The sequence below is a fragment of the Oncorhynchus masou genome, chromosome 21 (assembly GCF_036934945.1).
Source record: "Oncorhynchus masou masou isolate Uvic2021 chromosome 21, UVic_Omas_1.1, whole genome shotgun sequence".
NCBI classification, from domain to species: Eukaryota; Metazoa; Chordata; class Actinopteri; order Salmoniformes; family Salmonidae; genus Oncorhynchus; species Oncorhynchus masou.
In genome coordinates this window covers 49985599-50004857 of record NC_088232.1, presented here as the reverse complement: position 1 = coordinate 50004857, position 19259 = coordinate 49985599, and the positions used below count along the sequence as shown (strand labels likewise).

Below are 19259 nucleotides of genomic sequence, written 5' to 3'. Positions count from 1 at the left end.
CTAGACGGTTAAAGTCAACGCCTGTAGCATAGGTTAACATTATTGTGTCACAACTTTGAGGTGAGTAATATGTAGTAGCTCTTCTTTCTTCCCCTATTTTATTGTAGGAGTTGTGTAAAGTGGAGTCCAGTACTGATTCCGAATCAGATGTCAGTCCAAGATGGTCTGATACCAGCACCATGGTAATAGTCTCATTGTATGTCCTTTTGACCGACAGTGTTATGGTAGGCAGTCTACAATAATTATGAGCATGTATGCCGTTAACTCTCAAACTCTACCCTTATGAAAGACTGCAGTTACACTGCCCTCTGACTGCAGTCTTTTTGTATGGATAGGCAGCATTCCTCCACGAAATGACTTCCGCTACACTTTGAGTTACGCTGACGCACAGGTGGTGGCCTCTTGTCTTCCGTAAACAAGCGCAATAACATGGAGATATGACCGTGTGGGAACACTAAACCTATCAATGTGTATCAATTCAACTTTTTTCTTACTGATATGAAAGTTACTTATGCTTCCAAAAACTTCCGCAAGTGACTCATGTCAATGTTCAGATTGAGCATCGTGCTCTTAAACGCCTTTGTGCAATGGAACTGAGTCATGACCAAGAACTAGCATGCCCTCATCTTTGATACAAGTTAAAAACCCTTATTTTATAACATTTTAAGTTACCAGACTACAAAGTTACGCACTTTAACTAGTTTCTACAATGTTACTCTGATCAGGGATGTGGAAGTAGTGCGGCAGAGAGCAGACCACCCATTCAAAGGATGCTAACATGTTCACACAAGCCGGTGGGACGATATTCGTGGCTTTCTTTGGTAAGTAGGATTGCAATTCACAAGCATTGATGAGCAAATCACTTACATTCATACTATACTTAACAGTATAATATACCCGTCTCAGTCCTTGGACCCATATGACGGGAGCTCAGAAGATTCGGACGAGTCTATAGCTGGCCCCAGGCGACCGAGGCAGGGGAGCTGCAGGTATTGGGGCAGGAGCCAAAGGAGGAACAATCACACTGTCATCCTCAAAGAAGTGCTCAAAAGTGGTGGTCCAACAGAGCCTCATCTCATTGATGTCCAGATGAGGTCAGCAAGTGACTCTGAGCTATGGACATGCAGCCACATGGAGACCATGTCATCCTGCAGCCACAGCAAGGGGCGGGGCCCTGTGGCAGACACATCTGCAGACTCAGGAGTGCTCACTACTAAATCTTCACATTGCACACCTGTGTTTCCCACTTTTGTGGGGGCAGCAACCTCTGTCCCCAAAGTCCAGATACCAGAGAAATCCCCCGACAGTACTATCCCCCTCAGGGGTGTCTTCAAAAGGAAGTTAAGTCTTCCAGGAGCAGAGGCACTACAAGATTACCACAGGAAGAAGCAGTGTGTCACCAAAATGGAGGCTGGGGATTCTCCTCCTGAGGTGAGCTGGTCCATGACCAGAAACACACCCCTATAGCCTAGAGACACTTGCGTATACCTGCTTAATCTACACAGGTGGCTAGGAGCGGTTTCTGGACAGGGTCATGACACTGGAAAAACAGGGACACTTGACCTTTTTCTGCAGGAAGAGTAGACTAGGTGATGAGGCTATTCAAGTTAACTAGGAGAATGTGTCACATGTTATAACTTAAATGCACTTTTTTTTTTTACACTAAATTGAATAACTTAATTTTCACGCATGTAAGGAATAACATTCCATATTAATTTGCATTGCTATATTGTTCATTGGTGCTGTATATTTGGGGGGACTTAATAGAACTTGCAAATGCATGATTTATTGTATGGTAGTGGTAGACAATATTAGTCTAAAGCAAATCTAAATAAAGCTGTACTACCAAATTGACATTTGAGTCCTTAATTATTACAAGGCATCTCTCCAGACAGCTCCCTTCAATGTCAATTCATTGGGTTCATTCCAAATGAGAATGGCAGACTACAAAGAATCTGTAGATATGAAAGGCTTGAACAATTATCCTACTGAGAAAATTCCACATAACAAGGGGCTAGTGTGCATGTAATTCAGCCTACAGAAAGCAGAACTAAAATGCTCAGATTTAGCCCCTCATATCTGAGAAGATGGATAAGCAGCAATATGGTTGCTGTGCTTTTTCTTAGTCATGCATTTTAAAGATCATGGACCATAGTCCAAAAACAAACTACCCAGTCTGTTAGCCATGTTAAACCATTGATACTTTATTTTCCATGTCATTTACGCCATCATAACATACAGAATCCTTCATAAATTGTTACCTCTTTCCAACTTCCCTTTCACAATCCAACTGACCACATTACTCAAGACTTTCTTCCACTTACCAATGACTTAATTTTACTTCTCCCACTAGTTACTTGACTACATTACCCTGTGGACTACACTAGGAATAAGTGATTAATAGGAATGATGAATAAAATAATTTCCAGAGTCTACTCTGTGCAGAGCACTGCCACTCCACGCTCGTAGAAGTTGTGAGGGTCTTCCTTGGTGGCGATGTCAAAGTCCACGGTGAAGATGAGATCAGCTCTGGTGAAGTTCAGATACACGGGGAGAGTGACCTGTGGGAATAATGGATATACAAGCGAGTGGTTATTAACAGTACAACGTTCATTGTTTTTGGAGAAGGACAAACTCCCAACATTCTATGAACCATCTATTGAAGGGAATTGTGAGGTCTGGTCTAGCATCTGTGGAGAAAATTGATATGTAATCTAGCAATACCCCCGAGGGGATATTGAAAGCGTTGTGCTCAAGCTTCACATTTGTATGTGGCTCAGACATACCATGTGCTTCTTCTCGGCGCTCAATTGCTTCACCCAACGCAGCTGAGTCAGTGGCAACTCCGTGGAGATGTCATTGGAGAGAGACAGCTTGTTGTTGCCGTGGGTGGCACCCTGCAGCTTCAGACCTGTCGGGGAGAAACAGGGATTCGTAAAGGTCACTTGGGTTGATCATGTATACTGGATGGATAAATAATCCAGGCCCTGGAGGATCACAGCCAGACCATAACTATTAAAAGTAGCTTTGGTGTTAATTCTAGCTTTCTGGTACTGTATACTAATATAGATGAGTGACTGGTGAGCTGACCTTTGATGCCGAAACTGCAGGCATCAAGCGCGGCCCCCTGGGCGGTGGTGACGTTGACCTCCAGACACAGCTCCTCCAGGGACCAGCTGTTGGCCTGGGCCACGTACTGACGAGTGGCTGTGATGTAGGCCTCAGGGACAAACAGGCTGCCTAGGCACACATGGATGTTCTGGACAGGAAAAGACACTGATTCAGAGTTGGAGGAGAGTTATGGGTAACACTACTGCTTAGAGTTCAATACCTTGTCTAATGTCAAGTTCCCGGGGTCAATTATGGTATAATTTCATTGCCAAGTACACATTAATGGGATGGCTTTATTTTTTAACTCTTCTGAGAATTTGTTCATGGACTTTAAAGTAGTTTGTCATTCAGAATTAAATAAATAAAATCCAATGGGATGCTAACATTAGCAATATTCCAAACTAATGAATTAGGCAAACCGTCTATGTTCATGGAATCATTTTAAGGCAACACCAAATCCACTTAGGTCTTCCTATCCCTTTGATATAGGAGGTCAGATGAACAACCCCTTTAATATAGGTCAGATGAAGGCACCTTGAGCTCCTTAGCGCCCCCGCTGGCGGCTCCCTGGGAGATGGCCTGCAGCTGTTTGACACGCTCGCTGAAGTCGGCCACCCACTGGATAACAGTCATGGACGCAGGCACGGTGTAGCGACACCAGCTACGAGGCAGGATACCTGGACGAGACACACGGTTAGCACTGGGAAGCCTTGAAGAAACTACATGCCAAATCCTAACTCGAGTTGCATGAGTATAACTTTTGACCATTAAGTAGAAACATCCATTGTCGTCAATGGAAGACTTGTATAAAAACAACAAAGTACCACACATGGCCATTAACTATTACTGTAATCCTCACATTGTCACGATGTAACCATATTAGATAATGAAACAAAGATGATCTTGTGTAGAGAATGAGAGAGAACCTTTGACGAGGTCGTTGATGAGGGTGCGCAGGTCGTTGGTCTGTTTCTTCTTGCCCTCGCACACCTGCACCACATCAGTCAGGTCCTGACGCACTTCCTGCAGCATGCGGGCGCCCATCTTCACCTCGCGCTCAAAGAAGCGGAACAGAGGATCCTGTGTGTGTGTGTGGGGGGATTAAATATATAGAAGTTGATTAAACAAGATATTTTCACCTTTATAGTCCTTGAAGACACCCACAGTGTTTGAATTGCATATCAGAAGTCAGATCCATATGAGTTTCATTCACATGAAATCAGGTTTGGGATAGATTCATCACTTACTGCATAAAGTGGAAAAAAGCATTACGTAAGAGATTGCAGTGTGTGTAGGTTGTGAAAAAAATAATAATAAAAAGGCATCAGAACGCTCATCAGACCCCAGGCGTCACACTGACCAGATGAGACGTTGCCGGGACGTTACCTTAATGTTCTCCACGGTGCGCTTCAGGTGGTTGACCACCTGTGGGATGAGCGTCAGCCAGTTGGTGGCGGTGGTGAGCAGCGTACGCATCCATGCGGGCTGGGCTTCAGCCGAGGTGGACGCAGTGCGCTCGCGCTTAGTCTCCTTCTCGTAGGCAAGATCATCCTCATCCTCCAGCATCTGCATTTTCAGCATCTTACCCATCATGTCAGTGCCTGAAGCAGCCAGCAAGGGGAGCAGGAGAGGGGTAAGGGAGGAGAGAAGAGAGGTAGAAGAGGAGGGGAGAGGGGTGGAAGAGGTGAGACAAGCCCGGGGGAGGAGTGTGGGAAGAAGATATCAACGGTGGACCAAGAACATAGCCTTGTACTGCCTCATCCTCATAGACGTGTTAATGAAAGGGTTGTTGTGTTTCACAATCAAAAACAAGGGATTACAACAGAGTCAAAGACAGACAGAAAAACAACAAATCAACACCAACAAAATGGAGGGAGACCATGCAATATTTCTTTAAGGAGGACCTATAGAAGTGAAAACATTTTCTGGGGCTCTCTGAGAAAAATCAGTTGTAACCAAAGGATGGATGAAGGGGATGAGTGAATGGATTGAGGGGTGGATGGATGCATCAACAGCTGGGAACTGGAAGCCAAGCGAGACACGATAAATGTGAAATACAGCTGCTGGAGGGTGAGAACACCCCTCTGCTGGACGGAACACTTCCATGGGTAAGGCTACCACACGGGGACCTTCGGTTAGAACACTGGAACTGCTATGAGGAAAGGAATAAGGAGAGGAAAGGGGCCTACAACCACGTTACTGGAAGCAGTGAGAGAATATGCTCTGTATCAATGGTAGTCATCAGGGCATAAAATGAACACCTGTCAAATGCAGGTAGATCTAGGCGTTGGTGGGTAAGAATACCCATTTTACTAGCCACGTTGGCAGGTAGGAGCACTTGTGCTGGTTGTGATTTAACGCAAAAAAAAAAAAGCTGCAGTAGCTGTTTTCAAAGTTCTGCTGCCATTTTGTTTCATAGCTGCTAATCTCACCTATCAGAGCTGTGCGCTCTGAAGGAAGTGCTGATAGATTCATTTTAGGAGGCACTGTGCACAGGCATCAAAGTTTGTCTAATTTACTCTAAAGTCTACAGGGTGAGACTTTGTCCTTGTGTTTCTTGGCAATTTCAATTGGTTTGTTCACAAGCTTGGTTGTTTTTCAACGTTAGTTTGACTCTGCTGCTTCAACTGATAGCTTAGAGACTCCCTAGTCAGATCCCAAATCTCTCACGCACACAGACACGACTCAAGTGGCCCTGTTAACCCCCCCCCGCCCTTAAAAGGGGCAGCTGAATATTTTGTCTCATCTGATATTTTGGTTAAAAAAGTAATTACTTCTTACTAAAAACTTTGTTTTTAGAAACATGGTCATCAGTTTATTTTTTATGTCATTAAGGTGAAAAAATATTTGGGCTGGTAAAAAAAAAACAGGTGGCTGGTGGACCAAAAAGTACATTTTAGGCCCTGGTAGTCCTTCCTGTAGTTCAGAGGAAGGCAACCCTGTTCCTGGAGTGCCACTGCAGGACTAGGATCCACACAATACCACTGGAGGTAATTAATCAGTGATTTCCTGAATTCAACACACCTGGTCTTCCAGGTCGGTTAAATCAAAAAACATGGTGCCTGCGGCCCCTCCAGGACCAGGGTTGCCTATCCATGCCCAAGTTAGAATATGCTCTACACCAATGGTAGTCATTTCTCTAGTTAGATGAGAATGAGGCCTGTGGAAATAAGATGTGTTACAACAGATATGGAGAGAGGAGAAACCAAAGATGAATGATGAGTTTTGGCAGTCTCCTTCGCTGCAGACAAAGGATCCCACAGACAAAACCGGACAAGCCGCTTGAGTGCAGCTGCAGCCAATAGCATACCCTGAGTGGTGAGAAGGACCTTCTCAGCGTTGCTAGGCAGGCCCAGCCAGGACGGGGTCTGGGTGTCTGGCAGCATCTCCACCCAGTGCATGAACTCCTCACGCCTGAAACCAAAGACAGAACAGTGTTACTGAGAGAGGAGGGAGGAGAGAGAACAGCATTACTGAGGGAGGATGTTAGAAAATCACCTGAAATGCCTAAGTGTGAATTTCCCCTGAATTTCTTTATGACAAACATTTTACTGAGAATGGATCACAATATATATTTTTTTGTATGTACTGTATACTACACCTTAGTTTTCAGTTGATACACACACGAAAAACATAAATGCAACAATTTCAAAGATTTTACTGCATTTACAGTTGGATCTATGGATTTCACATGACTGGGCAGGGAGCCAGGTCCAGTCAGAATGCGTGTTACTCCACAAAAAGGGCTTTCTGACAGAAATACTCCTGCTGCGTTTATATTTTTGTAATATCACTAAAGTAAAAGTACCACCCCAACCACTGACCGGATGCCATCGGGCATCTTGATGTCCTTGTGACCGTCCACCTTGAAGGCCAGCTTGAACTCTGAGTCGAAGCTGCCCGTGGTGAAGATGCGATCCAGGAAGGTGTTGAGCAGGCGCTGGTCAAACTCGTTGTCGATGCGGCCGCCGTAGATGGACTGGGCCATCAGGGTCTTCAGGGCTGCCCAGGGGATCTTGTCAGGGGAGATGTTCTGACGGCCCTGGGGGTGTGGAGGAAGAGGAGAACGGAAGGTTACCACCATAGAAATACATAGAATACCTGTTCTATTGTCACCACACCCATCCAACTTAGAGACTAGTACATTTTTATTGAGTGACCTTCAACTTCATTCCTAATTGCAAGAATGTATATATTACGTGTGTATTGCATATCAGCAGTCAGATCCGTCTAAGAGTTTCATTCACATGAAACCAGGTTCGGGATAGATTCATCATCTAATGTAAGAGACGTTCTGCATACAGAAAGAACCCAACGTAAGAGACAACAGCGTGTGACTGACCTTAGCGGTGTCGTCCAGCCAGGTGTCCACGGTGTCGCAGGCCGAGCGCAGGTCCGACTCTCCGAACTCGTACTTCTTGGACCAGCCCAGCGGGGCATAGCGCAGACGCTCCTGGATGACGGCGTGGAACCAGGCCAATAGGAAGTAGAGGCGGGCACGCTCGTTGGGTGCCTGCAGAGAATGACAGACAAGTAGAAGAGTTTGCCCCTATAAAAACAATCTGAAGTTCAAAACGAAGTGGCCACTCCACCACTGTTTTGGTAAATAGCAGAGGAATGGGTTTGGAGCTCTCAAATTCAGACAGAGCTATGCATGCAAGGACTGACCATCCACAATATTAAAATTATAGTTTTAACCATGTTGTTTCAAGGCGAGACAAAGTTAGGTTTCAATTACATTGTTTACAAACAATGGAGTAAAACAAGCTTTTATCTTGGGTTCTTGATGGGGTAGGACACTTAAACTAAGCTCAATAGGCCTTAGTTATATTCTTAAAGAACCTATGGGTATATAATACAAATATATAATTAATTTAACCTCTTGAGTGTAGGGGGCAGTATTTTGATGTTTGGATAAAAAAACATACCCAAATGAAACTGCCTATTTCTCAGGCCCAGAATCTAGAATATGCATATAATTGTCAGATTCGGATAGAAAACACTAAAGTTTCCAAAACTGTCAAAATATTGTCTGAGTATAACAGAACTGATATTGCAGGTGAAAACCTGAGGAAAATCCAACCCGGAAGTGCTGTTTTTCCTGAAAGCTCTCTGTTCCATTGCCTGCCTTCGCTCCATTTAAAGGGATATCAACCAGATTCCTTTTCCTATGGCTTCCCCATGGTGTGAACAGTCTTTAAACAGTTTCAGGCTTTTATTTTGGAAAATGAGCGAGAAAGAACACATCGCATCATTGTATGGCTGGGTGCCATCAGCGTTTTGCATGCGCAACAGCTTGGAGCTGACATTACTCTCTCTCTCCTATCGAAGAAGCTACAGTCCCAGTTGTAATATTATCGATTATATATTGTAAAAACAACCTGAGGATTGATTATAAAAAACGTTTGACATGTTTCTATTAATTTTACGGATAATATTTGGAATTTGTCTGCAATGTCGTGACTGCTCGAGCCTGTGGATTTCGGAACATAACGCGCCAACCAAATGGAGGCATTTTGGATATAAAAATAATTTTCATGGAACATGTGTGTAACTGGGAGTCTCGTGAGTGCAAAAATCCAAAGACCAAAGGTAAGTGATTCATTTTATTGCTTTTCTGACCAACCTACTTGGCTGCTAGCTGTTTGTAATGTTTTGTCTACTGAGAGAGATGTCCTTACATAAACGCTTGGTATGCTTTCGCCAGTTGGATTAACAACAAGCTAAGCTGCGTTTTGCTATATTGCACTTGTGATTTTTAGTAATTTAATTGGAATTTGGCGCTCTGCAATTCAGCGGATGTTGATGAACCCGCTAACAGGATGGGTGCATCAAGAAGTTAAGTCCCCCCAAAAATAGTCACAATTGCAGATTGACCCTTTAATAGTCAAGGTAAAAAGAAATCCTTCATCCAAGTTTACGGAGGAAGAAGGTGTGAGACGAACAGAGGGACAAAAAGTGACAGGAGTTAAAAGGAGCGAGAGAGTAATCAGTATTCATATAGTCGTGTTGGTCACCTTGCACATGCGAGCCACAGGGATGCTGCTGAAGGTCCTCAGCATGTTGGCCTTGACACCAGGAGGAGGTTCAAACACAAAGATACGTCCAGCACGCAGCAGGTTCACTGGCACCTGAGAGGAACAGAGTAAACGCATTTAGATCTCTCAATAGTCAAGACATTCATAACTGTGCCACATGGCGAGAAAAAGCTTGAGGTTAACCAATCACAGTGATAAGTTATACTTCAAGTAACAACATGGATATTTTTTAAATCACTGTTTTTAAAAACTTTTTATCATCAACAATTGAGTGAGCTTGAACTTTCTTCAAAAACCCCTTTCTAGCACTTTCATTAAGTTTACTGTTATGTCTTTATAGTCCTCAATACAGAGTAAAACACTGTCAAACACTGTCATACTATCTTGTTTATTTTTTCTAAGGAAGTTGAAAGCGGAATGTGACCTTGGGGTTGATCTCCATGGTGAGGAAGAGACGGAAGCTGGCGTGGGGCTGCATGGAGTGGAGCTTCTTCTCCAGCTGCATCAGCCAACCAGGAGCCAGGTGCACGTTCTCCAGCATCACCCACCGGCCGGACTTGACAGCGGTGTTGATGTCGCGGTCGGCCTTGTTGAAGCCCTCAGCAGAACCTGAGAGAGAAGAGGAGGAACCAGGTTTCTAAGATGCCAGTAGAGGTTTCATACTTCTTCCTGGACTGTTTTCAAACTGAACTGACTAAACCCTGCTGTAGGCTACCTACCAATGGAGATGGAGGTGATGTGTTTGTTTTCCTCAGCTGCCAGGTCCCGGACCAGGCCGCTGGCGTCATACCCGGGTACGGAGCACATCAGAACAGGTGTACTGGGTTTCACCTAGGCGGGTAGGAGAACAAGTGTCACGAGGAGATGAGCGGTTGTAATACGCAAATGGTACGTAGAACAGTGACCCTTAACACTGTACAAATAACACACTATATCCGAGATGATTGTCGATTCAGGGATGTCCAGACTTCTGTACCATAGAATCTACCATCGTAGTCATTTCATATCTATTTCTATGCTCTGTTACCTCGCTCTCCACGATGTTGCCCAGGTCAAGGGGCTGCTCTATGATGGCCATGAAGGTGTCTCCCAGGACCTTAGATACAAAGATGTGGGCCATGGCCAGCATGCGGTCCGGACGGAAGGCTTGGATCAGGAGCAGCTGGTGCACTGCCTGACCGATGGAGGCTGTCGAGGACAAAACAAAGTACATTTTTGACATGGACTACATTGCAGTCGGGACTGCACAGAATCCCCGTAGTACTCTTTACCACCACCAAACCACAAACTACCCATATTCTCTACATTAATTTTGTATTTTTAATGCAAATTCTATCAAGAGCATAATTGGGATCTCGACAACGCATAGCAGCCTCTGAACGTCATCGGTTTCTATGCTTCCCCTAAAGTAAATCGGATTGAAATACTCACTTGACTGTTTCTCCTCTGTCCACAGGTAGGGCACGGACAGCTCAGGGGAGTTGCTCTCAATCCACATGAAGAATTGCTGCAATGGTAAAAAAAAAACATGTCAACCTCGACGACAACTTAAAATGTTCCTTTCTTACTCTTTTCTTCTAAAAAAAATAATTGTAATGCTCTTCTGCTTAACAAACAGTTCAGTAAAGAGTCAGTTTTAACAAACGGTTTATTAAAGAGCTTCACATCGCTAAAGTAATTTGCTTCCCCTTCCGTCCAAGTTTCTCACCTCATCAGCTTCCACCTTGGAGACCAGGTCCTTGAAGGCGGGGAGACGGCTGAGAATGATCATGGCCTCACACTGCTCCGTGGTCAGGCCCTTCACCTTGGGCACCGCTGTACCCTTCAGCACCATCTCCGCACCACGCAGGAAGTGCTGGAACTCAGCGTCATAGGACGGCTCGCTGAGGGCAACAGGAAGTGGTTATCAATGACACGCAGGGGCAACGCCACACTGTCCACACTAGTATACCACTTAGAATGCATCCTCAATACATTGTGGTAGTGTAGATTTTGGAACTGAACCATGGACCTTATCCTTCACATTATAACCTGGAATGTGTAGACAGTTCAATACCTTGTCATGCCTTTCAGGTTGATCCTGGCTAAGAGCATGGCGAAGGTGATGTGATCCTGGTTACACATGCCTCTGGCCACTCTGTTGAACGCCCCCTGAAAACGAGAAAATAGGATTTGAGATTTTGCACTAGAAAACCTCTAAACAAAAACCCATAAACGTAATCTTTGAAGAAAAAAAAAACTCTAGCTCTAGATGTTCCAGAAGGTGTTCTAGATGTGAGTTTTTTTTTTAGACATTCTAGGTTCTAGTGGGTGTTTGAGATGTGCGGTTACCTGAAAGAGGTCCTTGGTGATGTGGGTGAGGCGCTGGGTGTGGTCGCTAACACTCTTGAGGTTAGCGTTCTCGTACAGCACCGTGTGGTAGATATCCAGGAAGAAGTGCAGCGAGTACTGGTACAGGAAGTGCATCTGGAGACGGACAGGTACAGTACTTTTTGGTTCACTACTAGAAGGTTTTTAAGAGGGTCACCACCATAGAAACAGAACTAGAAGAGACTTGCATGTCAGAAGTCAGATCCGTATAAGAGTTTCATTCACATGAACTCAGGTTTGGGATATATTCATCATTTAATGCAAGACGCTGTCTGCACAAGGGATAATCTTTATAAGAGATAGCAGTGTGTGTACCTGGTTCAGGGCCTCCATGGTGAAGTAGATGGAGCTGCAGGCCGAAGAGAGGGACAGGTACTGCTGCGACACCGCCTCCACCTCAGCCATCACAATGTCAGTCTCCTCCACCTTCCTGGTCACCTCCGCCGCCTCCTTCTTCAGGTTCTCCAGGGTGGTGATGATGGTGTCGTCGTCCAGAATACGACCCTTGACCTCGTTCAGGGCCTGCAGCAGGGACTTCTCCAGTTGGCGCAGACGCACCTGGAACTCACCTGGTGGAGGGAGGGAGGGTTAATGGATAAAATAGGACTAAGAGTAGAGCGTAGATACTTTCGTGTGCATTGCATATCAGCAGTCAGATCCGTATACGGGTTTCATTCACATGAAATCAGGTTCTGGATAGATTCATCATCTAATGCAAGAGTCTGTCAGCACACGGAACGAGAGTTGCGCAAGCAAGCGTCTCACCTTGCAGTTTGAGGAGGTCGGAACGCTTCTCGTCCACGTCGGGCCTCTCGGCCTTAAGCACCTCGTTGAGACACTGGCTCTGCAGACTGCTGCGTGTCACTGTGAAGTTGACAAAGGTCACACGAGAACACAGGTCTGGAGGGAACTCCACTGTGGGGTCGCGTGTGGAGAGGAAGATGACGAAGGATGGCGACAAGTCAATGTCCTGGTCGCCAAGGGTGATAAGCACGCGTCCGCCAGTCCTGCGTACCTCTCTGTTGAGCACCGGGTTCAGGATGGGGTCGTAGCTCTCTACATCCTGGGGGAGACATTGTTACATATTACCATTAGTTACATGGAAGCTAAATGGTTTTATCCAAATGAACCAAGGTTGGCAAGCCCAACAGTAATCTTGGAACCCAGAACCAAACGTTGCATTCGCTAGCTAGCTACTGGACCTAACATTTACGTTAAAGCTTATGTTAAATATAGTAACAATGTTACCAGTCTCAAGGGAGATTATATTTCACGACAGAAGCAGAGTGCTACCTCCCAATGTATTCAGATTAATAGCATGTGTTACTAGCATGCTATTATAGAGGTACACATGGTCTGGAACATGCTGGATCGACCTAGAAGTCTGTTCTGACCTGCACAAGCAGAGGGTTTCCGAAACGCAGGGCGCTCTCCAGGTTCTTCCGGAAGGCGTCGTCCAGGAAGCTGGTCCTGGTGATCTTGCGGTCCTTGTACTCGTTCATGATGAACTCTGTGGCCTGGCCGGACGGGTCGATGATCAGTGGATACCTGGGAATTATATAATTTTTTGATATATTAGAATCTCATTTTGCCCAAAGAAATGGACAGCTTTCCAAAAGTCTTAATTTAAACATTTTTTTTTTTTTAAGTCTATCCATCACAACTAGGATAGGCATTCATTATACAAACATTTCCATGGTAAAGTTTAGTATCTTCTGACAGGATCTGCAGTGAAGTGTTTAGCTTTCTATAGAGGTTTATGATAGTTCTATCATCCTCTACCACTCTGTGTTGGTCATTTAGAACACTTCAACTCCTAGACGTGGAAAAAAAGTGGATGATATTGTGATTCGGATTGACACACTCACCTGTTGAACCTCTTGAGCATGATGGCGTTCTCGGTGCAGAGGTCGTCCGCCGGGAGGGAGTTAGCCTGCCAGCGCAGCCTCTCATCCGCATTGGACAGGTACTCAGTCCTGGCGATGTCCGTACGGAACTAGTGGGAGAGACAGATCTGCTTAGCCATACAAAATGGGAGTCTAGAACATTACATAGAATAAGGCCTTGAGTTACAGATGACTGCCAGAGTAGGCGTGAAAGTCTGGGTTTCGAACTTGGGTTGTCCATGCAACTCAAAACAGTTAGCCGTCTGAACAAAAGCCTAGGAAATAGCCGTGGGAGCCAACACAATTCTCCACATCTCCAGCAAGTTCATTTATCATTAAGGCCAGTATTTTTAATCCTCATCATCCCTCATTTGACATGGAAAAACGCATGACCCCTCCCCTACTCATGATGTCAACGAAAGCCTAGTGCTGAGAACTACCCCCATTACATGAGCCACTGAACAACCCACCCCCCCAGTACCTGGATGTTAGCCTGCTGCAGGTGGTGCGACCAGGTAGTGAAGAGGTTCTGCCTCATCTGCTGCTCGAAGTAGCCCGCGTAGGCGATGAAGGCTGCGGACAGCAGGCAGTCCCCAGCGATGGTAGCCATCTGGTTCTTGAAAGTCTCACTGGACTTCTCCCAGCGCTCGCTCTCAGCAGACAGGCTCTTGAGCAGGGCTGTGCTGCGGTTCACCTGCACTCACAGAAGACGGTCAAGGTCGGATTTAACAATGACGGATTGGATTGATACGGCGCTCTTCCACCTAGTCTTCAATTGCATTGGAATGGAGTTTTTAACTGAAGACTCATCCCATTGGGCAACATTCTATTGTCAAGTCTGGAGCATTGACTTTCAGAATGTTCGTAGATGAGATGCCACGCCTTTTTCTTTGAAAAAACACTATTTGCTCAAACGCATTTCCTAAATCTCTTGCTAATTCCTAAGGTTAAGGAGAAATGGCATCTCTTGCTAATTCCTAAGGTTAAGGAGAAATGGCATCTCTTGCTAATTCCTAAGGTTATGGAGATGGGGAAATGGTTGTTTTATGGGTGGATGGACTTCCCTACCTTCGCCTCGACGGCGGCCAGATCTGCCTTAATGGCCTGGGCCTCAGAGATGAGCACGGCGTACTCCTCCTTGTAACGGGCGATGCTGGACTCCAGGTCGTGGATCATCTGCTCCACCTCCTCTGCCTTGGACTTGTTGTCCATGGCATCGTCCTCCAGCTTCTGCAGCTCGTTCCTCAGCGGCTCCACGCGCTTCAACATGTCAGCGTAGTTCAGCTAGAAGAGGGGGAAGAGATGGGTCAATATAATTGCAGGCTATAACTGCAGGTTATAAGTAAGGTGCAGATTATTATTATTATTTTTTTTTTTAAACATGGTAAGGAAGAATTTACTCCTGGCACTCATTAGACATTACATGAATCTCAAATACTTCCTCTCCAAATGCATTGGAAGATCCAATAATCCTCCTCTATGACATTCACCGCCAAGGTGTTTTGAGAGGGAGACGAGAGGATGTAAGGAATCGAGGAAAGACTTTAGATTCACCCGCAAACCGTTCCCATTATATAAAGGTCAGTGGGCGGTGGTTTCCTTACCTGAGCGATAGCCCATTTGACCATGGGGCCACAGGCCAGGGAGGCCCTGTTGACCATCTCGTAGTTGAAGTTGGGGTTGGACATGTAATTCTTCTTCATCTTCTCACGGATTGACTCACTGCATTTACAAATGGAGGTCACAGGGTTAGGACAGAGCAACAGGCAATTGTATAAAAATGTCAATGAATTAAATTGAAAGTAGGGTATTCAGAAATGATTAGGATGAAATTATGTACGAAAGGGGTGGCGTGCAAGGAAAGCAAACATTTAAAAACAATCTTGTTGGTTGTTACAGCTTTTAAAGGGAAATTTCACCAAAATATGACTGGGTTTGTTTGGATCGTGTCTGAAACGCTTCTAGCACAGTGAGAAGTGTTTCACATATATTTGACCACAAAGGCAGCAGGTCTGGGTTTCACGTGCTGAACGATACACCCGATGACAACATCCGGTGTATTGATGTGATGGATGAGATCTAAAAAGGCATTTCACAAAAAGCCTCTATGTTATACCGACCACACATCTGTGTGTAGATGTGGTTGTCTTTGTTTGACAGAGCATTTAGATGTCTTTTCAGCGATGCTCCTATTGGCCGATTCACTGAAAGACTACAGCTTGGTGTGGAGTGGTGCTTCCTGTTCTAGGCCCCGCTGTGCATCGTGCATTCGCTATGAATGCCGGAGTGGTGTTACACTTGGAGCAGACGAAGACACAGGAAGTTTGATTCTACCGGTGAAATGAAAATGCACTTGTTGTAGCTTGTACTGGGGATATTTTTGACGGATAGATGACAAAATCTAATGTTGTTAACATTGTAATGACTGAGAGCTAGGGTGAAATTGCCCTTCAACTGGAAAATTGCTTTCTATTTAGTATGAATCATTTTGAAATGTTTCATCCAAATGGATACAGATCGTAGTGACTGATTTCAGACAATTTTTCTACCAACTACGGTCAGAAAACATATCTAGCCAACTGCTGGACACGCTAACTTGATTCAATGAGCATAATCATGCCAAGATTGGTCTACTATCAATAAATCAGTACATTACTCTTCTGATTTCTCAAGACAACCACTTGGCAATTAACAATAATACAGTGAATCACAACTGCTTGAGGAAGATTGCGATCAGAGTAATATAAAATGGATAAGCACAGTACCTCATGTCCTCTGAGACAAAGTTGACTATGTTGGTGATGAAATTGTCCCTGACAATAACTTGTCTGATCTTTTTCCAGTCATTAGTCTCCTCGCCCAGCAGTAAGCAGATAGACTCTAAGGCCAGCTTAACCGTGGGAGGGGGGTTGGTCATGGCACGCACTTCAACAAGATGGTGACGCTTAATAGAGCTGACGGCTGGGGAGGGATGGATGGGGGGAGGGAAAAAGAGGGGGGGGCCACTCTTTAGGAACCATGCAGGACAGAAGGGGTGGGAGGAGGGGGGGTTTGACAGCAGCAGGGTTGGAAGAGGGGGGGCAAAGGGACTGTGTTTCAGGGCAGAGGTGTTTAGGTATTTGAACTCCATTGAAGAAGAGGCCATTTTGGATCTCTAAAAACTTGCTAGCAGGAATGAGTCTTGCTCTAGATTTTACTGCAGAAGTGCCAAAACATGTTGGCAGCTCAAATCAAACCGCTCTGTAATTGGTTCAATCAAATGTCAAATCACACAACTCCTCTCTGCCATTGAACAATCACAGACACCCCTTCCCTCGGTCACACAAACCCCACCGCTGCAATCTTCCCCCTCCAACAAAACACTCATGGTCACCTGATCTCATCGGCAGAAAAGTTAACAATGGTGGGGATGAAGTTCTCCCTCATTATGATGGAGCGGATCTGCTTCCAGTCTGTGGTGCTCTCCCCCAGGAGCAGGCAGATGGACTCCAGGGCCAGCTTGACCGCCCCCGGCGGGTTGGCCATGGAACGCACCTCCACCAGATGCTGCTTCTTAATGGACTTAACGGCTAACCCCGGCCAGAGGAGGGGGGAGGCACAAGAGGACGGAGGGGAGAATCAACAGCAAAGAGGGAAAGTGAGAAGAAAAGCAGAGAAGTTAGATTAAGAAGAGAGATATCCATCTCGTACCGGGAGACCGCGGGAGAGAGGACAATAAAGAACTTGGAAAGAAAAAAGACATCTGCTCAAAAAGAGCAATGTTGTTTCCATCAGCTGGGCATCTCATAATGTAAACTTGGGGATGTAATCATTCAACAGCAGCAGTGACATTGCGAATATGAACGCTCCCAAAACAACACTGCTTGTTAAATAGATCAGTCTGCCTCTAAGCTGATTTTGCAACAATGTCTAAAGCAGTCATCAAAAGTGTAAGGAAATTAAATACAAAATAAAACAGAAGGGAGACGTACCATTCTGGGCCTCAATAACAGCGGGCTCCACCTGATCCAGGTCTACCTTGACACTCAGCTGTTTGTCTTTGATCTTCTCCTGTTGCTTGTACACAGACTCCTGGATTTCCTGACTCATCACCTAGAAATCCCAATGGAAAACACACAGGTCTAATACAACCACCATCTACTTCCACAGAGGTTAGTATACAGCAGAGATCACAAAGTCCCAGCCCGGGAGCCACATCAGGACCTGATCTGCTTATTTCTTGGCCCAGCGGAACGGAATTGTCAGACCACTGGTATACAGTGAAATAGTTCCTCTCGCTCTTACCTTCTTCTTCTCCGCCTCCTGCTGGTCTTTGACCATCTTTTTCAGCTTGTCGTTGGCATCGGCGTTCTTCACCTCCAACTCCTGGCTCTTGATCCTCAGGTCGTGACGCAGCTCCTCCACCTATGGGTGAAGATCAAGATACAGACTGTGGTGACAAACAACTGGAACAGACAATAAAAATCCAAAACAGATCTACCATAATCTTGAAACACTGAGCCAAATTGTACGTCTGCAAGCAACCTAGCTCTATCCACGTCTTAAGTTTGTTTGTCAAGAAAGACCATTATGGAAGGAAGCGTCACCTGGTCCACGGTCTCCTTGATTTTCCTCAGGCCCACGTTGAGATGCATCTGCTGCTCCTCCAGCTCGCTGCGCTTCTCGTTGAACAGGTCGGCGTAGTGGTTGATGAAGTCCAGGTAGTGGCGCGGGGTGATAGCCATGGTGCGCCCGCCACGCTTGGACAGCCGGCTGTTAGCCTGAGGAGGAAGAACGCCATCGTGAGCAAACGTGAGTACCATTTTACCGTCATATGATCGACAGACCTGGTTTAAAATGTTGTCCCAGTCCCAAATCGTACCTCTAAGCCCACTTGTCAATTCCTCTCAGATCTCCACAGGTATAATCAAGTAGTTTCACTATATTGCTTACACCAATCAAATCCTCTCAGATCTCCACAAGTGCAGAGGCCTGGTATTTCTGTTCTTTCAAATACTTTAAGGGTTTGTTTGAGCCTGCCTGGAGAGCCAGATGGGCCGTGTTTTTGCACTTTTGGGACTATTCCATTGGTTCCATTGCACTAGGCGAGCACAGCTGAGGTATTTGAAAAAAACTAAATTAAATAAAAATAAAATTTGAACCCAGGTCTGATTACCAAAGCGTGATTCTTACCTGGTGCAGTGTCTGGTGGACAAACACGCAGCCGTTGACGATGGCCTCACGGTGAGATGGTGGCTGGGGCAGCTTGTCGTACACCACCGGCATGTAGTCAGGCACCTTGTAGTTGGGTTTCTCCAGGTCCAGTTTGATGGTGAACTCTTTGCCCACTTGGTAGAGGGCCTCAGTTGACCAGTCTCCAAACCAATTCAACACACACCTGCGGAAGGGAATGGAGAAAGAGTTATGAGAGACCAACACAGATACTGCAGTGGAAGGCTACAATCATGACAGATCTGAAAACGACTGGGGGGAGGGGGGGTTGAGTGCAGTGTGTCTTGTCTATCCAAAAGGGATCCCAAAGAATCAATTCAACGAAAAAAATGTTTTCCCCCCTAAGATTTCCGAATCAGCCACTACTCGGGACCAGTGACAGTGAGCAAATCTGATGGAAATATTTGAGTGGGTTTAGAGTCAGCTACTAAGGTAATACCAGCGCCACTGTACTGTCGGCTGGGCATAACATTAGCACCTGCCAAATGCGGTAGATTTAGGTATTGGCGGGTAAGAATGTGTATTTCACCAGCCACCTAGGTGGGTGGTCAATTTGCAGGGCTCTACAGAGAGAGCGTTAAATTTGCAAATAAACATTTAGTACAAAAAGTCAAGTAGGAGCACATTTGCTAGTTGTGATTTA

The 19259-nt window shown here is 45.4% G+C and overlaps 1 protein-coding gene and 4 non-coding genes across 6 annotated transcripts in view; all 5 read right to left on the bottom strand.

Annotated features, from left to right (window-relative positions):
• Nucleotides 1-2183: 2183 nt before the first annotated feature.
• Nucleotides 2184-19259, bottom strand: part of dync1h1 (dynein, cytoplasmic 1, heavy chain 1) — a 49625-nt gene continuing 32549 nt past the window's right edge. The window contains exons 47-75 of one of the 2 annotated variants that reach the window (XM_064928666.1): nucleotides 18578-18782; nucleotides 17992-18165; nucleotides 17690-17809; nucleotides 17377-17497; nucleotides 16779-16974; nucleotides 15010-15127; nucleotides 14474-14689; nucleotides 13887-14099; nucleotides 13388-13515; nucleotides 12914-13067; nucleotides 12285-12582; nucleotides 11835-12088; nucleotides 11481-11615; nucleotides 11206-11300; nucleotides 10858-11032; nucleotides 10581-10656; nucleotides 10177-10337; nucleotides 9869-9980; nucleotides 9574-9758; nucleotides 9129-9242; nucleotides 7454-7624; nucleotides 6936-7153; nucleotides 6422-6525; nucleotides 4498-4712; nucleotides 4038-4191; nucleotides 3646-3788; nucleotides 3091-3259; nucleotides 2787-2911; nucleotides 2184-2561 (exon numbers count right to left, since the gene is read on the bottom strand). In XM_064928666.1, coding sequence (XP_064784738.1) covers nucleotides 2433-2561; nucleotides 2787-2911; nucleotides 3091-3259; nucleotides 3646-3788; nucleotides 4038-4191; nucleotides 4498-4712; nucleotides 6422-6525; nucleotides 6936-7153; nucleotides 7454-7624; nucleotides 9129-9242; nucleotides 9574-9758; nucleotides 9869-9980; nucleotides 10177-10337; nucleotides 10581-10656; nucleotides 10858-11032; nucleotides 11206-11300; nucleotides 11481-11615; nucleotides 11835-12088; nucleotides 12285-12582; nucleotides 12914-13067; nucleotides 13388-13515; nucleotides 13887-14099; nucleotides 14474-14689; nucleotides 15010-15127; nucleotides 16779-16974; nucleotides 17377-17497; nucleotides 17690-17809; nucleotides 17992-18165; nucleotides 18578-18782 — 4678 coding nt within the window. In that variant the 3' untranslated portion in view covers nucleotides 2184-2432. Of the gene's footprint in view, nucleotides 2562-2786; nucleotides 2912-3090; nucleotides 3260-3645; nucleotides 3789-4037; nucleotides 4192-4497; nucleotides 4713-6421; nucleotides 6526-6935; nucleotides 7154-7453; nucleotides 7625-9128; nucleotides 9243-9573; nucleotides 9759-9868; nucleotides 9981-10176; nucleotides 10338-10580; nucleotides 10657-10857; nucleotides 11033-11205; nucleotides 11301-11480; nucleotides 11616-11834; nucleotides 12089-12284; nucleotides 12583-12913; nucleotides 13068-13387; nucleotides 13516-13886; nucleotides 14100-14473; nucleotides 14690-15009; nucleotides 15128-16170; nucleotides 16367-16778; nucleotides 16975-17376; nucleotides 17498-17689; nucleotides 17810-17991; nucleotides 18166-18577; nucleotides 18783-19259 lie in introns of both variants that reach the window. The other variant, XM_064928669.1, reaches the window with a different exon arrangement.
• Nucleotides 4290-4359, bottom strand: LOC135508592 (small nucleolar RNA SNORD50). The gene has a single exon (XR_010450814.1). It is a non-coding gene; the product is annotated as a small nucleolar RNA SNORD50 (small nucleolar RNA).
• On the bottom strand, nucleotides 7322-7393 carry LOC135508595 (small nucleolar RNA SNORD50). Its single transcript, XR_010450817.1, has one exon. It is a non-coding gene; the product is annotated as a small nucleolar RNA SNORD50 (small nucleolar RNA).
• On the bottom strand, nucleotides 11708-11779 carry LOC135508594 (small nucleolar RNA SNORD50). The gene has a single exon (XR_010450816.1). It is a non-coding gene; the product is annotated as a small nucleolar RNA SNORD50 (small nucleolar RNA).
• Nucleotides 12162-12233, bottom strand: LOC135508593 (small nucleolar RNA SNORD50). Its single transcript, XR_010450815.1, has one exon. It is a non-coding gene; the product is annotated as a small nucleolar RNA SNORD50 (small nucleolar RNA).